General features: G+C 36.7%; 1 protein-coding gene across 7 annotated transcripts in view; it reads left to right on the forward strand.

Moving 5' to 3' along the window:
• The window catches only part of LOC150104865 (uncharacterized), a 184,153-nt gene extending 164,148 nt beyond the window's left edge, over nucleotides 1–20,005 (forward strand). For all 7 annotated transcript variants that reach the window (XM_090396029.1, XM_090396030.1, XM_090396027.1 and 4 more), the window contains exon 2: nucleotides 18,867–20,005. In XM_090396029.1, coding sequence (XP_090252155.1) covers nucleotides 18,954–19,838 — 885 coding nt within the window. In that variant the 5' untranslated portion in view covers nucleotides 18,867–18,953 and the 3' untranslated portion in view covers nucleotides 19,839–20,005. The remainder of the gene's footprint in view (nucleotides 1–18,866) is intronic.
• The last annotated feature ends 221 nt before the right edge of the window (nucleotides 20,006–20,226 follow it).

A 20,226-nucleotide genomic window follows, 5' to 3' on the forward strand; every position in this document is an offset into this window, starting at 1 on the left:
AGTTCAAGAGACATGATGCAGTTAGTCAAATGATTCTGTGGTACTACTAGGGATGTACGAAATTTAGTCAATGTACCATCCATTGGACACTGTTCCGAACGAGTACAAAATGTGACAATGATTGAACGTGTCACGTTTTGTTCAGCAAAAACAAGCAGCTGAGATGTGACGAAGGTAAATGGAATATCGGCATTAAATGCTAGAAATCTTGATAAAGATCGCAAAGAATTAAAAATCTCGATTCGTCTTATTTCATGTGTATGGAAGGACACCATCTCCTTCAACATTATTAGGATATAAGATTGATATTTGTTTTGAAGTTGGATAGAACAAATATAAAACTTATCTACGCTTTACAATCAAGGAGAAAACCCATCAAGAACGGTGGAAGAAAGGTTCCTTCATCTTCCCCTCAGGATAGTTGGAGGATTGCAAATCCTCTTTCTTCTTAAAACTGATCTGAGAACACACACGCATTAGCAGATTACACAATAATGCCGCGTGGTCTAGTTACCACGGTGGTAATCAACAACAAATGGTTCTCGTTGAGTTGATTGAATCCGCGGCTATCTTAGAACATCAATTACAAATAAACCACTGGGTTTATTTGTAATTACAATAAATAAATTTGTAAAGCCCTATGATAAATAAATTTTTCTAATAGGCTGCAATCGTTTCACATCCAACTTTTGTGCAGAACAAATTTAAAAAGTTCAAACTACTGCAATGAATGCAAACCACATATAACTGCACTATGTATATTTTACGCAATAATTTTGTTTTTATATATTTTCACAATATATATTTTATGAATAACAAAAATGTGCATGTTTATAATAGATCTCAGAAATCTAGAGCAGGTGAAAATAACTCGTATGTGTCGGATTTAAAAAAAAAAAAAAAAAGTAATTAATTTTGATAGTAACCATGGATACTTCCCAGGGTTGCCATCATTAAACTGCAGCTCCTAAAACAGAACAGACTTCTTAAACGTTAATTTGCCTCTTTCTGTTTCACAATATTTACCGGTTTTCAATAATTTAATCTTTTTTTTTTTTTTTAAATAATGCTCGTATTATTCCGAGCACGTTACAACAAGGATCTGTGAAATGTCTTATCTAATAGTAACACTATAAAATAGAGAAAAAAAAATTTAACAGGTTTTTAATTTTCCGGATCGCGAAATTTAATTGCCTGTTAACTTCTATAGTCAGTTTGCATGTTTTCATGTTGCAGGAAACGTAAGGGTGATATTTATGTCTTTTACATTTCAGTTAATTTTATTTATTTTGCATGACCGGATAAATTCAAATCGTCTATCCCAAAGGTTTTTTCTTTTCCAGATGAAACAGTAGAAACTATGATGATCATGGAATAGCATCTCACACGTTTCACAGCACATTTTAGTCCGGATGACTATTGATTGAATGCAACATACTTTCGATGATTCTTTTACACATATGGTACTCCATTTTTTTCTCTCTCTCTCTGATACGGACTACAGTTTAATATCCTCTTCTGTAATAGGAGTGAAAATGCTCCCATCGCCTTGGGACTGGTTTCTGTGTCACTAATAGAGGCCGCACGTGCGATCAACTTGTGTCCCGAGTCAATCGAATCGTTGATGATTTCTCTGGCTGAGCAGAGTGCCATTATAGAAACAGCTGTTACTGCAAGACACTTTTTTTTTTTTTTTTAAATCGAAAAAGTCACCTTAAGGCAAAATGCGAGATTTACTTCTAACATCGAACGGTAATATTAATGTAAGTACGTCACTCTATGATAAGGTAACGAAGGATGTAGAGATTTGGGACCTTTTCGGCATTAGAAAAAAGAAATCTAGGAGGGGAATAAATAGCGAAGTTCTAGTAAGTGTTCACGATGTGCGAACCTTTATAAACTTATAAAGTAGTTCAGTTCTTTGAAAACTTCTTACAGGCCATTAACGGATTATCTGCTCATCCACACTAGCTTTTAAAGGTGTGTGTTCCATGGAGGTCATTGCAGTATTTTATGACAATTAACTTTACCGTGCGTATTCTGATTCATTTCATTCCCACTTTTGTATTCTTTTTGCATTCATCTTGACGGAATTTATACTTCTGTTTGAGAATAACTGAAGACATTTATTTAATGTTATTTATTTCAAGTACGCTAAAACATAAACTTGAGTAAGGTGAAAATATCAGAAATGCACACAAATTTAAAAGTGCTTGTTAGGCACGATAGGTTTACAACTATGGATGGGATTCACATAAAAATACTTAATTTCTTCATATAAACATCTTCGTCTCTCTCTCTTTGTGTGTGTGTGTGTGTGTGTGTGTGTGTGTGTGTGTGTGTGTGTGTGTGTGTGTGTGAAGAGCTATCTTTCTCTTTGTAATGAAATCAATAGCGGTACTCCATCACACTAACATTCCATTTTCTCTAGTATTGTTCCTTCAGTACCTCGATGTCTCCTAGCGGAACCATTAACTCTGTTTGTTTACTCACTGCCACAAGGTTCCAGAAGTCCAGGTGGACAACTTCGGAGACATTCTGACCCCAATGCCGTAGTACTTTATATAAGTTGGACAATTAATGTTTTATTTCAGCTTACTTGAAACCTTTCAACTATATCTGAAAATGCGACTTTCAAGCTTCTATTTTAGTGACTTTTTAAATTCATTTTTTAAATGTTTTTTTTTTAAGATTCGACAAATATCCCTTAAGTTTGGCTTTTGAAGTGTTTGGAAATCTCAAGAATGTGGAATGCCGGTCCAATTTTTTGCAGTGGTTTAAGAAATGTTTTCATCACACTCAATTAAATACGCAGAAGTGACAGAAATATTTTCTTTGAGTAAACGAACGAATTGTGTTGATATATTTCTGGCATTAACACCCCAAAAATAATACTGTGGCTACTGGTACTCGTAAATGAACCATAGACATAACAAGAACGAATTCGCTCTCTTGTTTTTATAGCTTCAACTTTTAAATATATGACTTACTAATCAACGAGAAATTCAAAGACGAAGTAAGAACTGTGATAGACTGAGTTCGTTTTGGCATAGTATCGTAGTTAAGTAAAACAAGCATCGACGAGCCAGTAGATGTGTCGGTGGCTACTGTTGTCTCTCCTTGCGCAAGCCCACAGACGAAAAACTGTGGAATGGCTGACCATGAAACTTATCCGGGAGGGGGGGGGGGAAGATGGCAAGGAAATCTGGTTTCAGATTTCCTTTGCCATCCTCACTACAAATTGCCTAACCAGTTGAAATGTTTTAATTTTTCTGTAAGTTCTCTCCAGCGCGAATGCTGTTAATGTTTCCCCTTCTTGCATATTTTTGTAGATTGAATGCCGTAATAAATTGAGTATGATAAACATTTTATTTATTAATAATACAAAACAATAATAAAAAAGCTTAGTTTAATATCTCCGCTTTTGATGTCTCTTCCTTCATAATGTGTTATCCAACAGTGGGAGCAAAATTTGTCTTATTCCTGATTTGGCTATCTTATAAATCTTGAACTGTAATTGTTGACTTACAACTGAAGTACAAGATATATAATTGCCCTAAAGAATGTCCCCTTTACAGCATATAATTTGCAGCATTTTGAACATTTTTTTTTGTTGTTGTAGTTGGCGGCGGTGTTTTTTTTTTTTTTTTCACTGAAACCCTAACATGTCTCTTCCAGATATACGAAACTTAAGTGCAACTTTTTATTCGGTTCCAAGACTTTTCAGCTGTTTATCTTAAATAGTAATGTCATGGTCCTCTAATTGGCTTGAAGCAAACTTAAGTTTCTCTTCAATTTTTACATTTACTGCATTCCTCCTAGATATCTTCCACCCCACCCTTCAAGAATTTTTCAAGAAATATTTTGGCGTCTTCATGATATTCATGGTCTGTAGTTTCCCAAACCCTCCACAACTTTTACACATAGCTTACTTAGTTTATTATATTTTTCTCTGTATTTTCTCAGGGTGCATGTCGATTATTTGTCAATAACTTTCGATATGGGTTCTTGTCAGAGATCGCCCTTTTATAGGTTGACCATATTTCCTTGAGACAAAAACAGGACATTGGGATGGCAAGAACATAGACGGGGGTTTATGTAATATTCTGTATTCATGAAAAAGTAAGACGATAGAAAAAAAACGTTTTATTACATAAACACTATTTTTTGTCAAGTCTCTTGCAACCACCAAAATTGGTTGTGTTATCTGCACATTGTATGTCGGATGTTTCACCAGGTAAGGAAATAAAGTCTATAATTTTGTCTTGAACACAACTATTTGGCAAAAAGTACCGCTCAACGATTGGAAAAAGTTTGTCTTTTTTGTTTGATGCATCTAAGCTGACTGTAATGCTTTTTGTTTTATTCAAATCCTCTATTTCGCTCATTAACATAGTGATAAAACGTTGGTGATTATTGCTTCTGATTTGGTAGATGCTGAAGAAAATTTTGGTTCATAAATTTTATTTATCAATGTCGACAAGCAAGGAGCCTGTATAGCTCAGAACTGGCGATTGCACTCCACGACGCTTGACAGCACGAAGAAAGACTTATAAGTTTGAGTGTAGTCGCCGACTGCAGGAACATTTTCTGAGCCTTTTTTCGACGGGTTCCCGAGGTAGTCGATCTCTGGCACGGGCAAGCGGTGTTTTTTTTTTTTTTTTTCCCTCTCCCGGAAACTCTGGTTTTTCGTCCTGTAAACTCAAGAAAATCGGCCGTCGAACCCACATTATTTTCAGACATTAAAAATATTGTATTGGTTTTAGGGACCACGAGACGGCGGCACTTATTAGCCGTCTTCTTCACTGCGTGTCGATTAATTAGTGATAGCCTTGGGCCAGCTATCTCTGATTGGCTACCAGCGCAGATTGAACTGACCACTCAGTCTCCAAAAGTTAGAAGGGCTTAAATGGCCTCGCCTACTCCCTATACGGGAACAAAAAGCGTTAGCTGGGTTTTTTTTATGTCGACAAGCAGTCATTTGCGCCAAAAACTTTGTCTGTGACGCCTAGTATGATAAGCAACAAGAGCTTCACTTGCTGCAATTTTATCGCTTTCACTATCACCACTCCTCACCATAAACGAGTTGATGTTTTAAATTAAAGCCAGAGTCTTTTCAGCATCCTTGTGTTTCTGGCTACGTAGATGTTGATTGATGTCGCTTCTCCCTCCATGAGCAAAGGAAAAATAGACATTACAATGTTGGCATACCACTTTTGTTCCATCACTACACAGCTTGTCCATTTTAACGAACTTTAATTCTTTCTGGAGATCGTCATAAAACTGCAGTTTCGCCTCTTTGACATCGCAAGGATAGACTCTTAAAGCTTTAAAAAAATATATGAAATTTAAACCACTGGCATTGAATAATAAAGCCCTCGGTTAGCATACAGGCAAAACAAAAACTAACGCTATAGCAGAACAGACGCCGCGTCTGAGACGCGCAAGTGTTACCAACATGTATTTTTTATTTTCTCTGAATAAATCGATGCAGACATCGATATTTAGTATCGAACAATGCGGCTCCATGGTTATACAAATTACTGGTATCCATGATATTAATATATGATTATAGGTTATGAATAATAATTTGATTGACCAATAATAAAGTATATTTATAGTTTTTATTAAAAACGGGACAAAATTGACATTTTTATCAAAACGACGGGACGGCTGGGCAATATGAAAAAAAAAAGGGTACTGTCCCGTTCACAACGGTACATGTGGTCAGCCTACCCCTTTACGTCCTTAAAAATTCTGAATTTTGCGACTTCATTGCTTGAATCAACCACTGTTGATTCAAATTTTGCCAGTCTCAGAGGTTTGGTCCTTGCTCTCAAATTCTTTTTTTTTTTTTTATATATTTGTATACTGTAAAAATCTGCAATTTACCTGTAAAATCTGCTTTACTTTTGATTCGTTCTGAAATTTTCTTACAAAGTTTTCTTTTCAATATGATATTCATTTTTATCTTGTTCAAAATTAATGGTGTATACTTCCTATTTCAAATTTCTTGGATCCTACTGTCTTGAACCAGTGAAGATATCACTTCTTATTCTTCGGCTTCGTTCTCACTCAAGTGGGGGTCGCTACAGCGGATCAACATCTTCCTCTTCCATTCAATTCTAAGGTCTAGTTCTTCTCTAGTCAGAGGTCGTGGAGATCCCTTCTCGAGTTGTCCGACCATTATTGCACTCTCCTTCCCATACAGCTTTTGCTTCGCCGTATGGCTTGACCAAACCACTTCAACCTTGATTCCCTATTCTTCGCATGTACTTGGATTACCTTCATTGTACCCCGGATCAGTAAGTTGTTGATCTTATCCAATCTTGTCATACCACTTGTAAATCCCAGAATTCTCATTTCAGCTAGGTCCATTTTCTTCTCCCATAGCAGGTCTCGCGGCTATACATTAGTGCTGGATTTGCTACCATTTTGTCGATCTTTCCTTTCAACCTAGTGGACACAAGATACCTGAAGCGTTCTTACAGTTTATCCACCCTGAATGAGGTCCTCTTATCGAGTTTTGAGGCCAGATATCCATCACGTTGTACACGTGATCCCAGATATGTGAACCTAGACGACAAACTATTACTTCTACTGATTTTCAAGCCAGTCTTTCAAAGCTCTCTTTCATTATTTACTTTTTTCTTCTGCTGCCTGCTCAGATTTTGTGCAAATCGCCACAACATCGCCTTACTGTCTATATCAACACATCAAAAGCATTACAAATAAGAGGCTCACACTTCATGAACACTTATTTCCTGGGGATGCTTTAGTGGTTCCTACTCCACTTCTCACTCTTGTTTTGCTACCGTCAACATGTCTTGTATTAGACATACATACTTTTCTGGGATGTGTTTCTTCCTCATGCTTCTCCATATCTTTTCTTGAAACTCGAAGGCCTTTCCAAATTAGTGGGAACCAGAAAAAGTTCGTGTTGCTCTCTCTCTCCCCCACTACCTTTCTACGAGCTGTTTTAGAACGAAGATGGCGTCACTTGCTCCACGGCCGGGCATAAACCCAAATTTGGTGTGCAATCTCTTCTCAATTACCCTTTTCTATATCTTATGATTCGTGAATTAAATTCTTCTGTAGTTGCTAACAGGACTGGATATCACCTTTTTATAAATATATATATATATATATATATATATATATTTTTTTTTTTTTTTTTTTTTTTTTTTTTTTTTTTCTCCAGAATTCATTTTTACTCGGTTGGAATATTCTGAAAAAGCTTCAATGACTGACTGATACCGAAAGAAAAAAGATGACATGTATATTTGAAAAAGATTTTACTAGTTTCGTTGACTAGATCAACATCTTCAAGGTATCACAATCAAAGAAATATATAAAGAATTACAGAGACTTAAAATTGTAATAACAGAGCAAGTACAAAAAGACAGTAGCGAGCTTGAGTTCCAAACAAACGTATACTACGCGCTGTCGCGAGTGCGACAAAACTGAACAGAGGCAACGTGTGCGTCAGAGAGATTGAAACTTAGGCTGTTGTTGATATGAGAGGAATCTAGAGAAATTTCCCTAGATTCGACAATCTTTCTCTCGAGTTCATCATAGCACACATGAATGTTAGAAGTTTGAGTCCAGTTCACAATATGTTGGTGGCCTTCGTCTGAGTTAAATGAAAAGAGAACGTGGCTAGAGAGAGAGCTGGCTCTAGTCCTGTTATAGGAGATATCTCTACGGTGTTCTTTGAAACGTAGGATGGATTTAGCAGTCTGGCTTTCCACAATCACATAAAATCTTGTACACTCCTGGAAACCGAGTTGGAAGATGTTTCTCTTTAGGTTTGCTAAGTATTGAACGAAGTTTTGGGAGCGTAGTGAAGCAAGTTCTGAAGTTAAACTTCTTGAGAATTTTTGCCAGTTTTGGTGAAAAAGAGCTGATGTAAGGCAAAGAGATGAAGGCTCTGGGGGAAAGAAATTTTTCAATTTTCTTAGGAGAGAAACCATTATTAATAAAAGTTTAAAGAAAAAGGAGTTCATTTTCAATTTCTGTTTCTTCTGTAAGTAAAGATTTTGCTCGTGAGCTAAGGTGGAAATAATACCAAATTTTTGTGGGGGATAGTGATGGGAGGAAGCATGAAGGTATCAGTCAGTATGAGTAGGCTTTCTAAAAATTGAGATTTTAATACTCAGCACATCTGGTAAGTTTCAGGTCTAAAAAGGGGAGGCAGTCATCGGATTCCAGTTCGAAGGTAAAAGAGATTTTTTCATGACACTTGTTTAGCTGGTCTGAAAATAAATTGAGGTTGTTGACACCATCTTCCCAGATGAGGAAAATATCATCAATATAGCGATACCAGAATTTTGGTTTAAGGTGGAAGGAGTTAATAGCTTTTTCTTCAAAATCGTTAAGAAATATATCTGCGAGAATTGGAGAGAGAGCGGGCTGCCCATGGCCAGACCTGAGTTTTGTAAGTAGATCTTGTTATCATATTTGAAGTATCCTGACTTTATGCAATGGGAGAGTAGAGCAGAGTTTTTTTGATAATTTGTTCTTGAGAAGATCGAGGACTTCTTGAGCAGGTACATTTGTAAAGAGAGAAACAATATCGAAACTGGCCATTAAATCTGTTTTTTTAAGTTTGATATCCTTGATTTTAGAAACAAAACCTGCAGAGTTTTTAATATGTGAAGAGGAAATTCCAGAAAGATTTCTTAGAAAACTCGCGAGATATTTGGAGAGGTTATAGGTCAAAATTCTGGTATCGCTATATTGATGATATTTTCATCATCTGGGAAGATGGTGTCAACAACCTCAATTTATTTTTAGACCAGCTAAACAAGTGTCATGAAAAAATCTCTTTTACCTTCGAACTGGAATCTGATAACTGCCTCCCCTTTTTAGACCTGAAACTTACCAGATGTGCTGAGTATTAAAATCTCAATTTTTAGAAAGCCTACTCATACTGATAGATACCTTCATGCTTCCTCCCATCACTATCCCCCACAAAAATTTGGTATTATTTCCACGTTAGCTCACCGAGCAAAATCTTTACTTACAGAAGAAACAGAAATTGAAAATGAACTCCTTTTTCTTAAAAAAAACTTTTATTAATAATGGTTTCTCTCCTAAGAAAATCGAAAAATTTCTTTCCCCCAGACAAACTACTTCTGAAGATCCCTCTTTCCCCAGAGCCTTCATCTCTTTGCCTTGCATCAGCTCTCTTTCACCAAAACTGGCAAAAATTCTCAAGAAGTTTAACTTCAGAACTTGCTTCTCTACACTCCCAAAACTTCGTTCAATACGTAGTAAACCTAAAGAGAAACATCTTCCAACTCAGTTTCCAGGAGTGTACAAGATTTTATGTGATTGTGGAAAGCCATACTCTGGCCAGACTGCTAAATCCATCCTTCTACGTTTGGAAGAACACCGTAGAGATATCTCCTACAACAGCACTAGAGTCAGCGCTCTCTCTAGCCACGTTCTCTTTTCAGTGAACTGGACTCAAACTTCTAACATCCATGTGTGCTATGATGAACTCGAGAGAAAGATTGTCGAATCTAGAGAAATTTCTCGAGATTCTTCCCATATCAACAACAGCCCAAGTTTCAAACTCTCTGACACACACGTTGCCTCTGTTCAGTTTTGGCACACTCGCGACAGCGCGTAGTATACGTTTGTTTGGAACTCAAGCTCGCTTTTTGTTTTAAAACACGCTACTGTCTTTTACTTGTTCTGTTATTACAATTTTAAGTCTCTGTAATTCTTTATATATTTCTTTGATTGTGATACCTGAAAATGTTGATCTATTCAACGAAACTAGTAGTATCTTTTCAAATATACCATGTCATCTTTTTCATATATATATAATTGAACGAATATATTCTCTCTCTCCACTTTTTCTCATTTTCAATTTTTTTTGTTAAAAGTATCGGTTAAAAGTCACGTTAAATTTATCTAATCTAGATATTCCATACCTTCCACATGGATGTTATCAGGTCAAACTGCCTGCATCTTTTTCACTCTGTCAGCGATTCTTCCACTTCATTCTTGGTGTTAGAAATTGGTCCCGTTATTGGATCTACTTCATCCTTTTGTATACCCCTATTTGCTCCATTCGTTAATTTTTCTCGTTACTCTTTCCATCCATCTAACAACATGGCCATTTCTTCACAGAATATAATATTATATTCCCGTGACGACCCTCAGTATATATCTTGACTTTTCCACTTTTGTCTGGCTATCCTGAGGGGCCCACCTACTCCTATTTATCTAGATTTTCATATAGGTTAGCATAGGCTTCAGCTTTAGATCTTGATTTTTTTGAATTTTACTTTGTTTCTCTGTATTCTATTCTATTCTGTTATTCTCTTCACGTTACTTTGTCCCACTTCTGCTTGGCCATTTTCTCTTCCCTAATACACTTTTGTACCTTGTCGTTCCACTATCGTGTTTCCTTATCTATAATATTTCATGTTGTCTAGTCCAACACCGTTTTCCCAATATTCCGGATGTTTCCTCATCTGTGATTTTTATGTTGGTACCTTTTGTTAATAATTGTTCCATGTCCTGAACAGATATTCAGCAACTGCTTGCTTCTTCTTCTTTTTTTAAATACCATGTTCACGTAATCATCAGCGAAACTTAATTCCCATTCATCATATTTCTTTCGCTTAAGCAAAAAAAGAAAGCAATAGCGTTTTACGGAGTTTTTCTTTTTACTAGTTTATTTACCAAACGAATTAAGTGTGCTAATTATGCATTACTAATAACGCTATATCGATATCATACAAGAGAGTTTCATCAGTGTCATGTGTGGGATTGTAAATGAGGGTTGAGAAAGAAACAAAAAATTTTAAATTTTTCTTAAAGAGTTGGAGGGTGTAGTTGTTGGGTAACACTTCAGGAGAAAGGTCGTTCCAGAGTGTAGAGAAAGAGAAGATAGTTCGATGAATTTGCAGTTGTATTTAAATGGTAAGTTCGGCCTGTTGAAACGAGCAGCAGCTGGGCAACAGAAAGTGGAGGAATTAAAGCTGCCAATTCAGTGTGAGAATGACCATGGAAGTACCTATAGACTGGAGAGTGTTGAAACACTATCTGTGAGATAAAGTGCTGAAGTGAGTCTGTAAAGAAGGGATCATCTATGAGTAGAACTGCTCTCCTCTGGACCGCAGTAAGAATTTTAGGTACACCATCCCAGGCAGGTGATCAGTATTCTAATAGGCGGATTTGGGTTTGTATAAAGTTGATAGCTGTAGAGGTAGTTGTTGGTGTGAAGTATTTTTATCCCAGAAGAGGCTGGAGGTAAATGTCAGTCCGAGGAGAGAACGATCTAGCTGATCCTGTCCTTGTATTACTTGAGAGTAAAGGAAGGTGAGCTGCGATCGCTTTGGAGAGACGGTAATGGCTAGATGCGTTTCGGTGGCACTGAAGATGGTTAGGTTATCCTCGTTCCATTGAAGGATGGCGTGGAAATTAGTGTTTAAGACATTGGCTCCTGCAGATGTTCTTGAGTGTAGGAACGTCTGAACATTGATGGCTTGTTAAATTAATAGCATCAGGAAAGTTATGGATAGGATGAGTGGCGATTGATAGTAGGCTGTTTGTGTATAGGTGATAGAGCGAAAGACAATTTTCTGAGTAAGCCTCGATCAGATGCTTGGGAAACAACCAGGACGACAGCACGTTTCTCAAACCTTTTCCATTCTACATGTCCAGAGTGGGTGTAAAAGCTTAGAGGTTATTTCTCCATTATTTTTAAGAGGATTGAGGCAATGACAGATTTATTTCCCTCTTTTGAATAAGATAAGTGCCGGTTGAGGATAAAGACGATATAGGCGACAGGTTAGCTCTGGAGCACAACACTGGTGTACAGCTGAAGCGATGACACGACCGGAAGACTTTTTAGTGTCTAAGTAGTTTTCTAATGTCTTTTTACTTAAAAACGACAAGAAGCAAAATGATGACAGGAAGTCATGTTTATCTTTGGGTGAAATTAACAGTGATACAATCTGAAAGGGAGAGATGAAAGCGTAGGCAAGCAAAAGTTTGCTTCCGATTGCAAGGGACCAAAACGTACAAGTGCCATTTAAACAGGAAGGATTTTTTACTAATGGTCCTCACGAAATCTGATTTCGATTTATTGCATTCTTCAGCATGGGCTGAGTATGAGAGGATAGCCACCTGCAGTAAATTGTTTTTTCCTTTCAATCGTTTTAGAATACCTTTTTTATTAAACGGATTGAAAAGATGAGGAAAATTTTGAATTGAATGAATGCCGACGAGGATAAATTTCTGTAGCTCACGTGGAGCAGTTGTTTGCATCAGTATTAAAGCAGAAGCCTATCCATAGAAGAAAGGAAAAATATAAAAGTTTGCAGAGTTCGTCCTATGTGGCATCTTTGTGATGCTAAAGAACAACGGGTAGGGTGTGGATCGATGAAGTACGTTTTGTGAAAAAGAAAACCTGCACAAGATTGTTTGAATTACCGAAAGAGGAGATGACCGCAACAGTAAGTACAGTATACATCTAGATGGAGAACTGGTTTAAAAAAAAAAAAAAAATCAAGCGTATTGGGAAAGTGGGGTAGTTATCAGAAATTCGAGTTGGCAGATGTACAACTTGCGTTAGGTCTGCTTATACTACTTCAGCATCTTATCCAGCTTGGTCAGTGGTCATGAAAAGGGGAAGCCGGTTGGAGTAGCGCATATATTAAGGAAAATGACTTTACTCTTTGGATAGATTGATTGCAGAAAGGCAGACTTCTTTCAAAAAAGAGCTTTAAAACGCTTCACCTTGCAAATATCAAATTGGCATTTGCTAAGCAAAGGGTCAACCCTGTTTACATTTCTTCTTCAAATTATATCAACCTTGATTTAACAGATGCCATTGTTTGCCTAACATTCGAACAGTTGTCTTTTTCATGACTGTGATTGGTCATAATTTCATTTAACTGATAAAATGAAAATGCATAAATCTTTAACACACAATACAATATTAAAGGGTAAAGAGGGTTTCAGTTTTTTTTCTTACCATAATTTGAATGCAGCCTACAAAATCTGCGCATCGCTTATGGCTGATTAGGTGCTTGTTATTAATTACTGAAGTGGAAGGGACTTACCTTTCGAAGCTGAATGATAGCAGATTTTTATATACTCAGAATTTGTTAGCCGTCTTAAAAACTTTTTTTCTGATTATTTTCAATAATTTCATATAAAGAACGCACACTGTAAGGTTAATATTAAGTAGCAGTACAAGATATACGAAAAATTCAGATTTTTGAAGTGTCTTAGTCCACACGAGAAATAATTATGAATTCTCATTCACTCAGATCCTTTGCAAGTTAAGTGCGAAGTACTTCGCGGAAAGGGATTAAATGAAATTAATTTATTCTGTAAGTTCGTCTTGCGAAAGGGGGGAAAAAATCCAGAAATCAATTCGCGGGAAGTAAAAATTAATTAACGCCTAGAGCAGACGAAGAAAGCTTAGAACAAGCAAGATAATAATAAAACGCAGCTAATTATAGAATTGAAATTCGCCTTAGCTAGAGAAAGTGAAAAATACCTGAATGGATGAAGGAAAAAAAAAAGGAATAAAAGTACTAATGCCAGTTAAACTAGCTATATTAATTTCTGGTTGTGTGCAAATATATAGATATAAAAATTCACCAAATACAAACACAAAATTGGTCTGTTTTTTTTTAAGTTATAGTTTTCCCACACCATTTTGTGACTCGTATATGACTTTAAGATGGCTTTTGCAGTAAATTTCAAGTTGCTCTTAGTCAGCTTATAATGAGCGTTTTTCTTTATAATAGTCCGTTTGGCAAGCACAGTTCATCAGACACAGATAATAATGAATATATTTTTGACATTATGAATTCAGAGGTATCCAACCATGGAGTCATTTTATAAATAAAAGAATACTACGAAATATTGGTCGTTCTGCTATGAGTCTAATGGGAGTGTACGAACTGTGTTATTCGTACACTCCCATTATGACAGTTACAAAGGTGAGCATGATAGCAAATTCGAAAGAGAAATGATCAATTGAAAAAAAAAATGTATTCAGCAACTGATGGCTATTCTATAATGGATTTCAAGCTTCATTAGCTCAGCACAGTATTGATCATTTACTCCGTTTCTTTTTGTAAAAAATTTACAAACTCTTCAATAGATTTTGGTGTTTGATTTTTCTATTTTAGTTTCGCGTTGGATTCATAAAGAAACTGTCTTCTTGGTGGTGGCGCCTAAGGGGAAAAAAAAGGTCACTATGTACAGTATTGATTAAAAATACCTTGAAACAGACCTTCGGGATTAAATTAACGTTTCTGTGATATTCATTCTTTTAAAGAACTTGATAATATGATTCTAATTCTTTAGAATCATATTACTGTATATAATATATCATTAATATATCACCAATGATGATATAATGCATTAAGGTTTTTCAGATGTATTTCTGAATCAATAGTGTACGCATAATGTATATCCCCACTGTGTAGGTAAATGTTTCTTGGGCGGCTTCCATTTGGGAGTTGTTTTTTCTCAAAACACAATTTCTTTATTGTAATAAATTTAAAATATCGACAGAAAGCGAGAAACACTTTACTAAAACTCCAGTTTACGTAACCTCTGTTACGTAAACTGGAGTTTTAGTTGGATCGTTGCTTAAATTCTTCACCAGTTTCCATGCTCGTCTGCTGTTCTGTTTCATATCCAAATCCTGTAATAGCTTCATCCATCTCTTCTTTCTACCATCCGTGAATTTGTCCATCAGTTTTCCGCCTGCCTCAATTGTGTCTACAGCGAAAGGATCATTGTCATATCTGATTTTATATTCTTTTAGTTGTTCCGTCTGGTTTTCATTAAGCCCAGCGATATATCGAGTTCTGCACCCTCGTGGTATGTGCCGCCGAGATACTATTTTGATGGTATTCACGAACTCTTCATAGTTACTTGGATCCGCTTCAAGAGTGTTTACTGTCTGATCGAGTTCCTTCGCAAATCCGTCCCATCTTGCTTTTTTAAAATTAAACCGTCGCTTAAAAGGTACTATCTCTGGATTGAACGCGGCGCTGAGTTCTTGGTATCGGCCGGCTCTTCTACTATTTTCGTCGCTTGCACGGCTACTTGTTCACTGATAAAGATGTTATATGGATTATATCCTCTTCTCCACCTTCCACTATTGAATGATGATCTTAACTTGGGATCGTGGATCAGCTTCAGTCCTTCTCTCTCAGCCCAATTTTCCAGCTCAGCACCATTCCTCAGTCATTTTGTAGTGCCATGTTAAACTCTGACAGTTAACATAGTCTCTGAGTACTATTTTAACCTTCTGAGCGTTAAAGTTGGCAGGTTCTTCGAAGACGAACTATGCATTAGGTGACTTACTTACCGATGTAAGTGAGCAGGACTTGGTCTATGGTCAATATCTCTGTTATTATTGGATGTCATATGTATAGATTTGATGTCCGAGTCTGGTTTAGCAAATATAACGCTACCATGTTGCTCGTGTGATCTGTTATTAATTTCATACCGTGAATTTTTGGTCTTCTGTCATTTACCCCTCGATGTGTCTCCTGGATAACTAAAACATCACATTTGTGTGTATCACACGTCTGCTAATAAAACTTCCTTTTCGGATGACAGTCCTTCAATATTTATTGAAGTCGTCTTAAAAGCTAGCCTTGAAGAAGGGCTGATTTATAGTTCGCATGATTAGCTACCGAAACAATCATGCGAAACAACGTTGAGTTTCAACGTTGCCCAGGGTACGCCCGATTGTGATTTCTTTCTGAGTGATCGCTTTTGTATATAACACAATCTATGAGAAGGCTTCTTCAATGTACCCCAGAAAGCTACTGTGCAGCTTTCTGAACTCCTGGTTGATTGTTACTGCATCGGACTTTTGTGTCACCCTTCCAAACACCCTGTTGGTCCCTGGATGGTAAGCTTCCTGCCCCTTCAATCGCCGAGAATGACAATCATATGTTCGAATCTAGTCCCTGACTAAACGAACATTTTTCAGGCCCTTTCACCAACCTTTCCCGAGTGAGTCGATTTCTGCCACAAACAATTTTTTTCCCTCTTTCTCCGCAAAGCGAGTTTCTAATCTTGTGCTGTAAAAAAAAAAAAATCGATCGTAGAATCCAATGTTTAGGGTTAGGGGCACAAAGGGCATCAGGTGTTCTATTCCTGTCAGCTGTAGATCTCTGAAAATCGTTGGTGGAAATGAATGACTCAGGTTGGAAAAAGTGTCTACCAATTTCCAGAATCATAAGATTGATTTTTCAAGATCTGTTTGCAATTACCTAGCAGTACAAATTACACTGGACGGGGAGGGAAAAAAAAAACTTTCATATCAGTATATTTTATTCTATAGCAGGGAGTCATCCCTATTGTCATTTGAGACAAATTTATCGTATACGTCTGATCATTTACAGATATCTCAGGGAATAAAGGATCAACTGTATAGTGGACTGTCATCTGGCGCTGCTCTGAGCAGTCTCTCCTTTCACTTTTCAAAATCTGTGCCTCCCTCGGTCATTAATTTGCGTTGCTATTACCAGTGAAACTTAATGTTCAGACCTGTTGAACTTCGCTTCCTTCTACCAGTTTCATATGTATGCTCGTATGCTGCATGGTGAAACAGGGTTGATCCTTTTACCTATGGGATGGCCATAGCATACGATTCTCAAGCAACAGTGCGTCATTTACGTTAAAGAATGTTCTGTCTCAACTTCCTCCTAAAAATTACATTTATTTATTTGTGATATCGTTAAACCAGGAAAATCAGAAGACAAGACTGGGAAAAATTTGTATCAAGATTAGAGCATGACATAAATGCACCTCAAACTAAAGAGCTATAAAATCATTTTAAAAAATGACTCGAGGATAATCTACAATTAGAAGCCCCCCCTTCCACAAAAGAATGGACCAATCACTACACCCAGCTTCTAAACAATAATAATCAAATTGAAATAAAACAAATGAAAAACCAATACAATTATTCGTGACACCTACAACTGTCTCAACTACTACACCGAACCTCTACTACGAATCAACGCCATCTATCGCCCACCACTACCACAACTAGTATTTTTTTGTCTGTAAATTGCGTGTGTTCTGAAGGGTCGATTTGTCTGTATGCGGGATGAAAAACCCTGCTACCTCCGTATGAGATCGGCTAACTCGCCTTCGATTGAAATCGTCTAGATAAAGATTCCTCCCGTCGCAACGAGAATCGAACTTAGGCTTATTCAATCGAAGGGCGCAGTGTACCGTTGTTCTTCCAATTGTGCTACAGATGCGCTTAAATGATCTAAAAAAATATTGGAAAAACTAAAAAATAGAAAAGCTACAGGAGAAGATGAATAAATTCAGCTCAAATATTTCAGTTACGATTAATTAAATTCCTAAACAGAATATGTGAGGAAGGAAACATCCCACAAGAATGGAAGACAGCAATAGTCATAATCATATTCAAAAAAGGAAACTGAAAGGATTGAGGAATATCCTTAATAAATACATGCTATAAAATATATCTAGATATAATTAAAAATAAACGCTTCATGGGTTGAGAAAATTATTGGAAAGGAAGATCCTGCATAAATTCCACATTAACACTCAAATTATGGAAAGAAAAGAATAGAATTTAACCTGCCAACATATATAGCCTTCCTGGATTATGAGAAAGCATATGATCAAATCAACAGAACAAAATTAATGAATATACTAAACCTCAAACATAATGGAAGAAAACTAAATTAAAACCAATAGAGGTCTCATTCAAGGAAGTAGATTATCACCAATACTCTTCTATATATATATATATATATATATATATATATATATATATATATAAATGGAAAAAATTTCAAGAGTGGAAGAAAAACATAATCATAGGAAATAAAGAATTAACCAGCCTATTGTATGTTGACGATCAAGTTATTTTTGTTGAAAATGAAGACCAATTATTACAGAAAAATCTACACGTATTGAACAAAGCAATAAAATGAAATCAATAGCATTTCAAGGTAAAGAAATTAAAAGATGCAAACTAGTCATCCACAAGAAAGAAATAGAACAAGTGAACAAATTTAAATATCTAGGAAATTACCGAAGCCCAATGGAGAAATCGACATTGCATATGAAAAGCAAAAATTCCTAGCAGTCATTGGATCTTTGAACTGACACTTCAATAAACAGATGTCCAGAACAACCCAAATAAAACTATATAAAATAATATCCAAACCAATTGTGAAACATGGACTTGGGGAGAACGAGATAAAAGACAAGTGGCAGCTGCAGAAATGAAATTCCTAAGATCGCTTGCAGGCTATAGAATAGACAAGATGAGAAAAGTTATCCATAATTAACATAACAGAAGACACCACAAACTATAGAAAGAATGAGTGAGGACAGATGGCCAAATATTGCCTGGAAACATAAACCAAGGGGACACCGATCAAGAGGAAGACCCAGGAGGAGATGGGCAGAAGTTTTCTAAACCCTTGAAAACGTTCAGGCAAACACCAAGAAGAAGAGTTAATTCGAGCAAATAAATTGAAGGCCTTATGGCTAGTTTTTACTTTCTCCATATCAAAATCACCTTAACCCCACGTACAGGGGAGGGAAGTACATCTAAAAACATATCAGCCTGGACTGAAATATTGCGCATGAATTTTTGCAAAATTGGCACATTTTGTTTTGATAATAAGAAACTAAAAAAAGCCACACCACTTTAAAAAATATGAAACTAACAATCTAAAAAAAAAATTATGCTATTTAATATCTTGCTAATTATTTTTACAGAATTTCGAAAGTGAATCTAATGAGTTGAAAAATAAATGTAATTTTAATTGCTTTAATAACGAGTAATGTTTTTCTTCCTACAGGGTACTGCCTACAAGTCAAAATGTGACAGTTAGAGGAAGCTACTCTTGTGTTCTGTTGTGACCCCATGTGACTTTTTAACTCGCATTATGAGTGAGAGAGGGGTGGTTTCCATATCCCCCCAAAAAAACACATCGCGTCGTCTTGATCCTCCTACTGACAAGCCTATTCCGTTCACAACCGCTTTTCCTTTTTACGTACCGAAGCGACCCCAAGTGGTGAGGATGAGCGATCTCAGTCCGGCCATGAAGAAAGAGCTAACCGATAAATATTACGAAACTTACGATGTGATGACAGGAGTTAGAATAGCAGCAACTCTAGGCAGCTTAATTAGTTTATTTACAGTATTTCTTATTTATAAAAGCAAGTGCAAACCGAAGGAAAAAAAGAAGGTGGAATCCGATACAAGCACTTCGTACGAAACTACTAGCGATGAAAGTAGCCGTAGTAGCAGAAATACTAGCAGGAGTGATAAACGATCGGGGATGAGCTTTCCGAGTGTTCAAGGCAGTCAGGAATCCTCGATAGAAGACGTATGCCGCTTTTCACTAGAGCGAACAGACGTTCCTGATGGCAGGAAGAATTTTCGTGTCCCGTCGTCAAGGGTACGTACGTTGCGAATGGAAGCAATGCCAGCGAAGGCTTCGGACGAAAGAACCCGTAGTTTACCATGCACTCCTAACAAAAGTGACCCACCCCAACATCCACGCGCTTCCAGAAATAACTCAACATCGGAAAGTGTGGACTCTTCCGTCAAATCGACGGAAAGTGAAAAAACGCAGCCGTCAACTCCACCGCGTGCCAAAATGAAGAAAAACAGACGAAAACGAGCCACACTTCCCAACCGCAGAAAACCGCGTCATTGTGACGTAGGCGGTGACGTTCGAGTTGCATCTTCTACTCAGGTCTCTCGGGTAAGACCGAGCATCGCCCCCAGTTCCTCGCACCGCAATAGAATAAATAAACCCGAGTGAAAATTATAGTGAAACATGGCAATAAACCTGCATCAAATTATGCAACAGCGTGTGCTGTGACGTGTATATGTACGTAACATCAGCAGTAAAGTAAATATACCATATATATTGTTACCATGGCAACAAAGAATGTATTTTGTGTCAATAAACCTGAAATATGTCTTGCATTTCAGACCATTTCATTTACAGTTGAAATTTGTTCTCGATATTTCTGCAGCTAAAGACATTGTAGTCTTTGCATTTTAATTTTTGAACCACGTCTGTATGCGGATGAAACAAAGCAATTTCTAAATACATCTACAAACAGGAATGGACTATCTTTGTTTTAGACATACGCTGTCCTCAATGGTGAAACTGTGATTTTTCAATTTCCTCCACAATAAGCTTT

This window comes from Typopeltis vanoorti, chromosome 7 (assembly GCF_054136105.1).
Source record: "Typopeltis vanoorti isolate ZY-2024b chromosome 7, IOZ_Tvanoo_1.0, whole genome shotgun sequence".
NCBI lineage: Eukaryota > Metazoa > Arthropoda > Arachnida > Uropygi > Thelyphonidae > Typopeltis > Typopeltis vanoorti.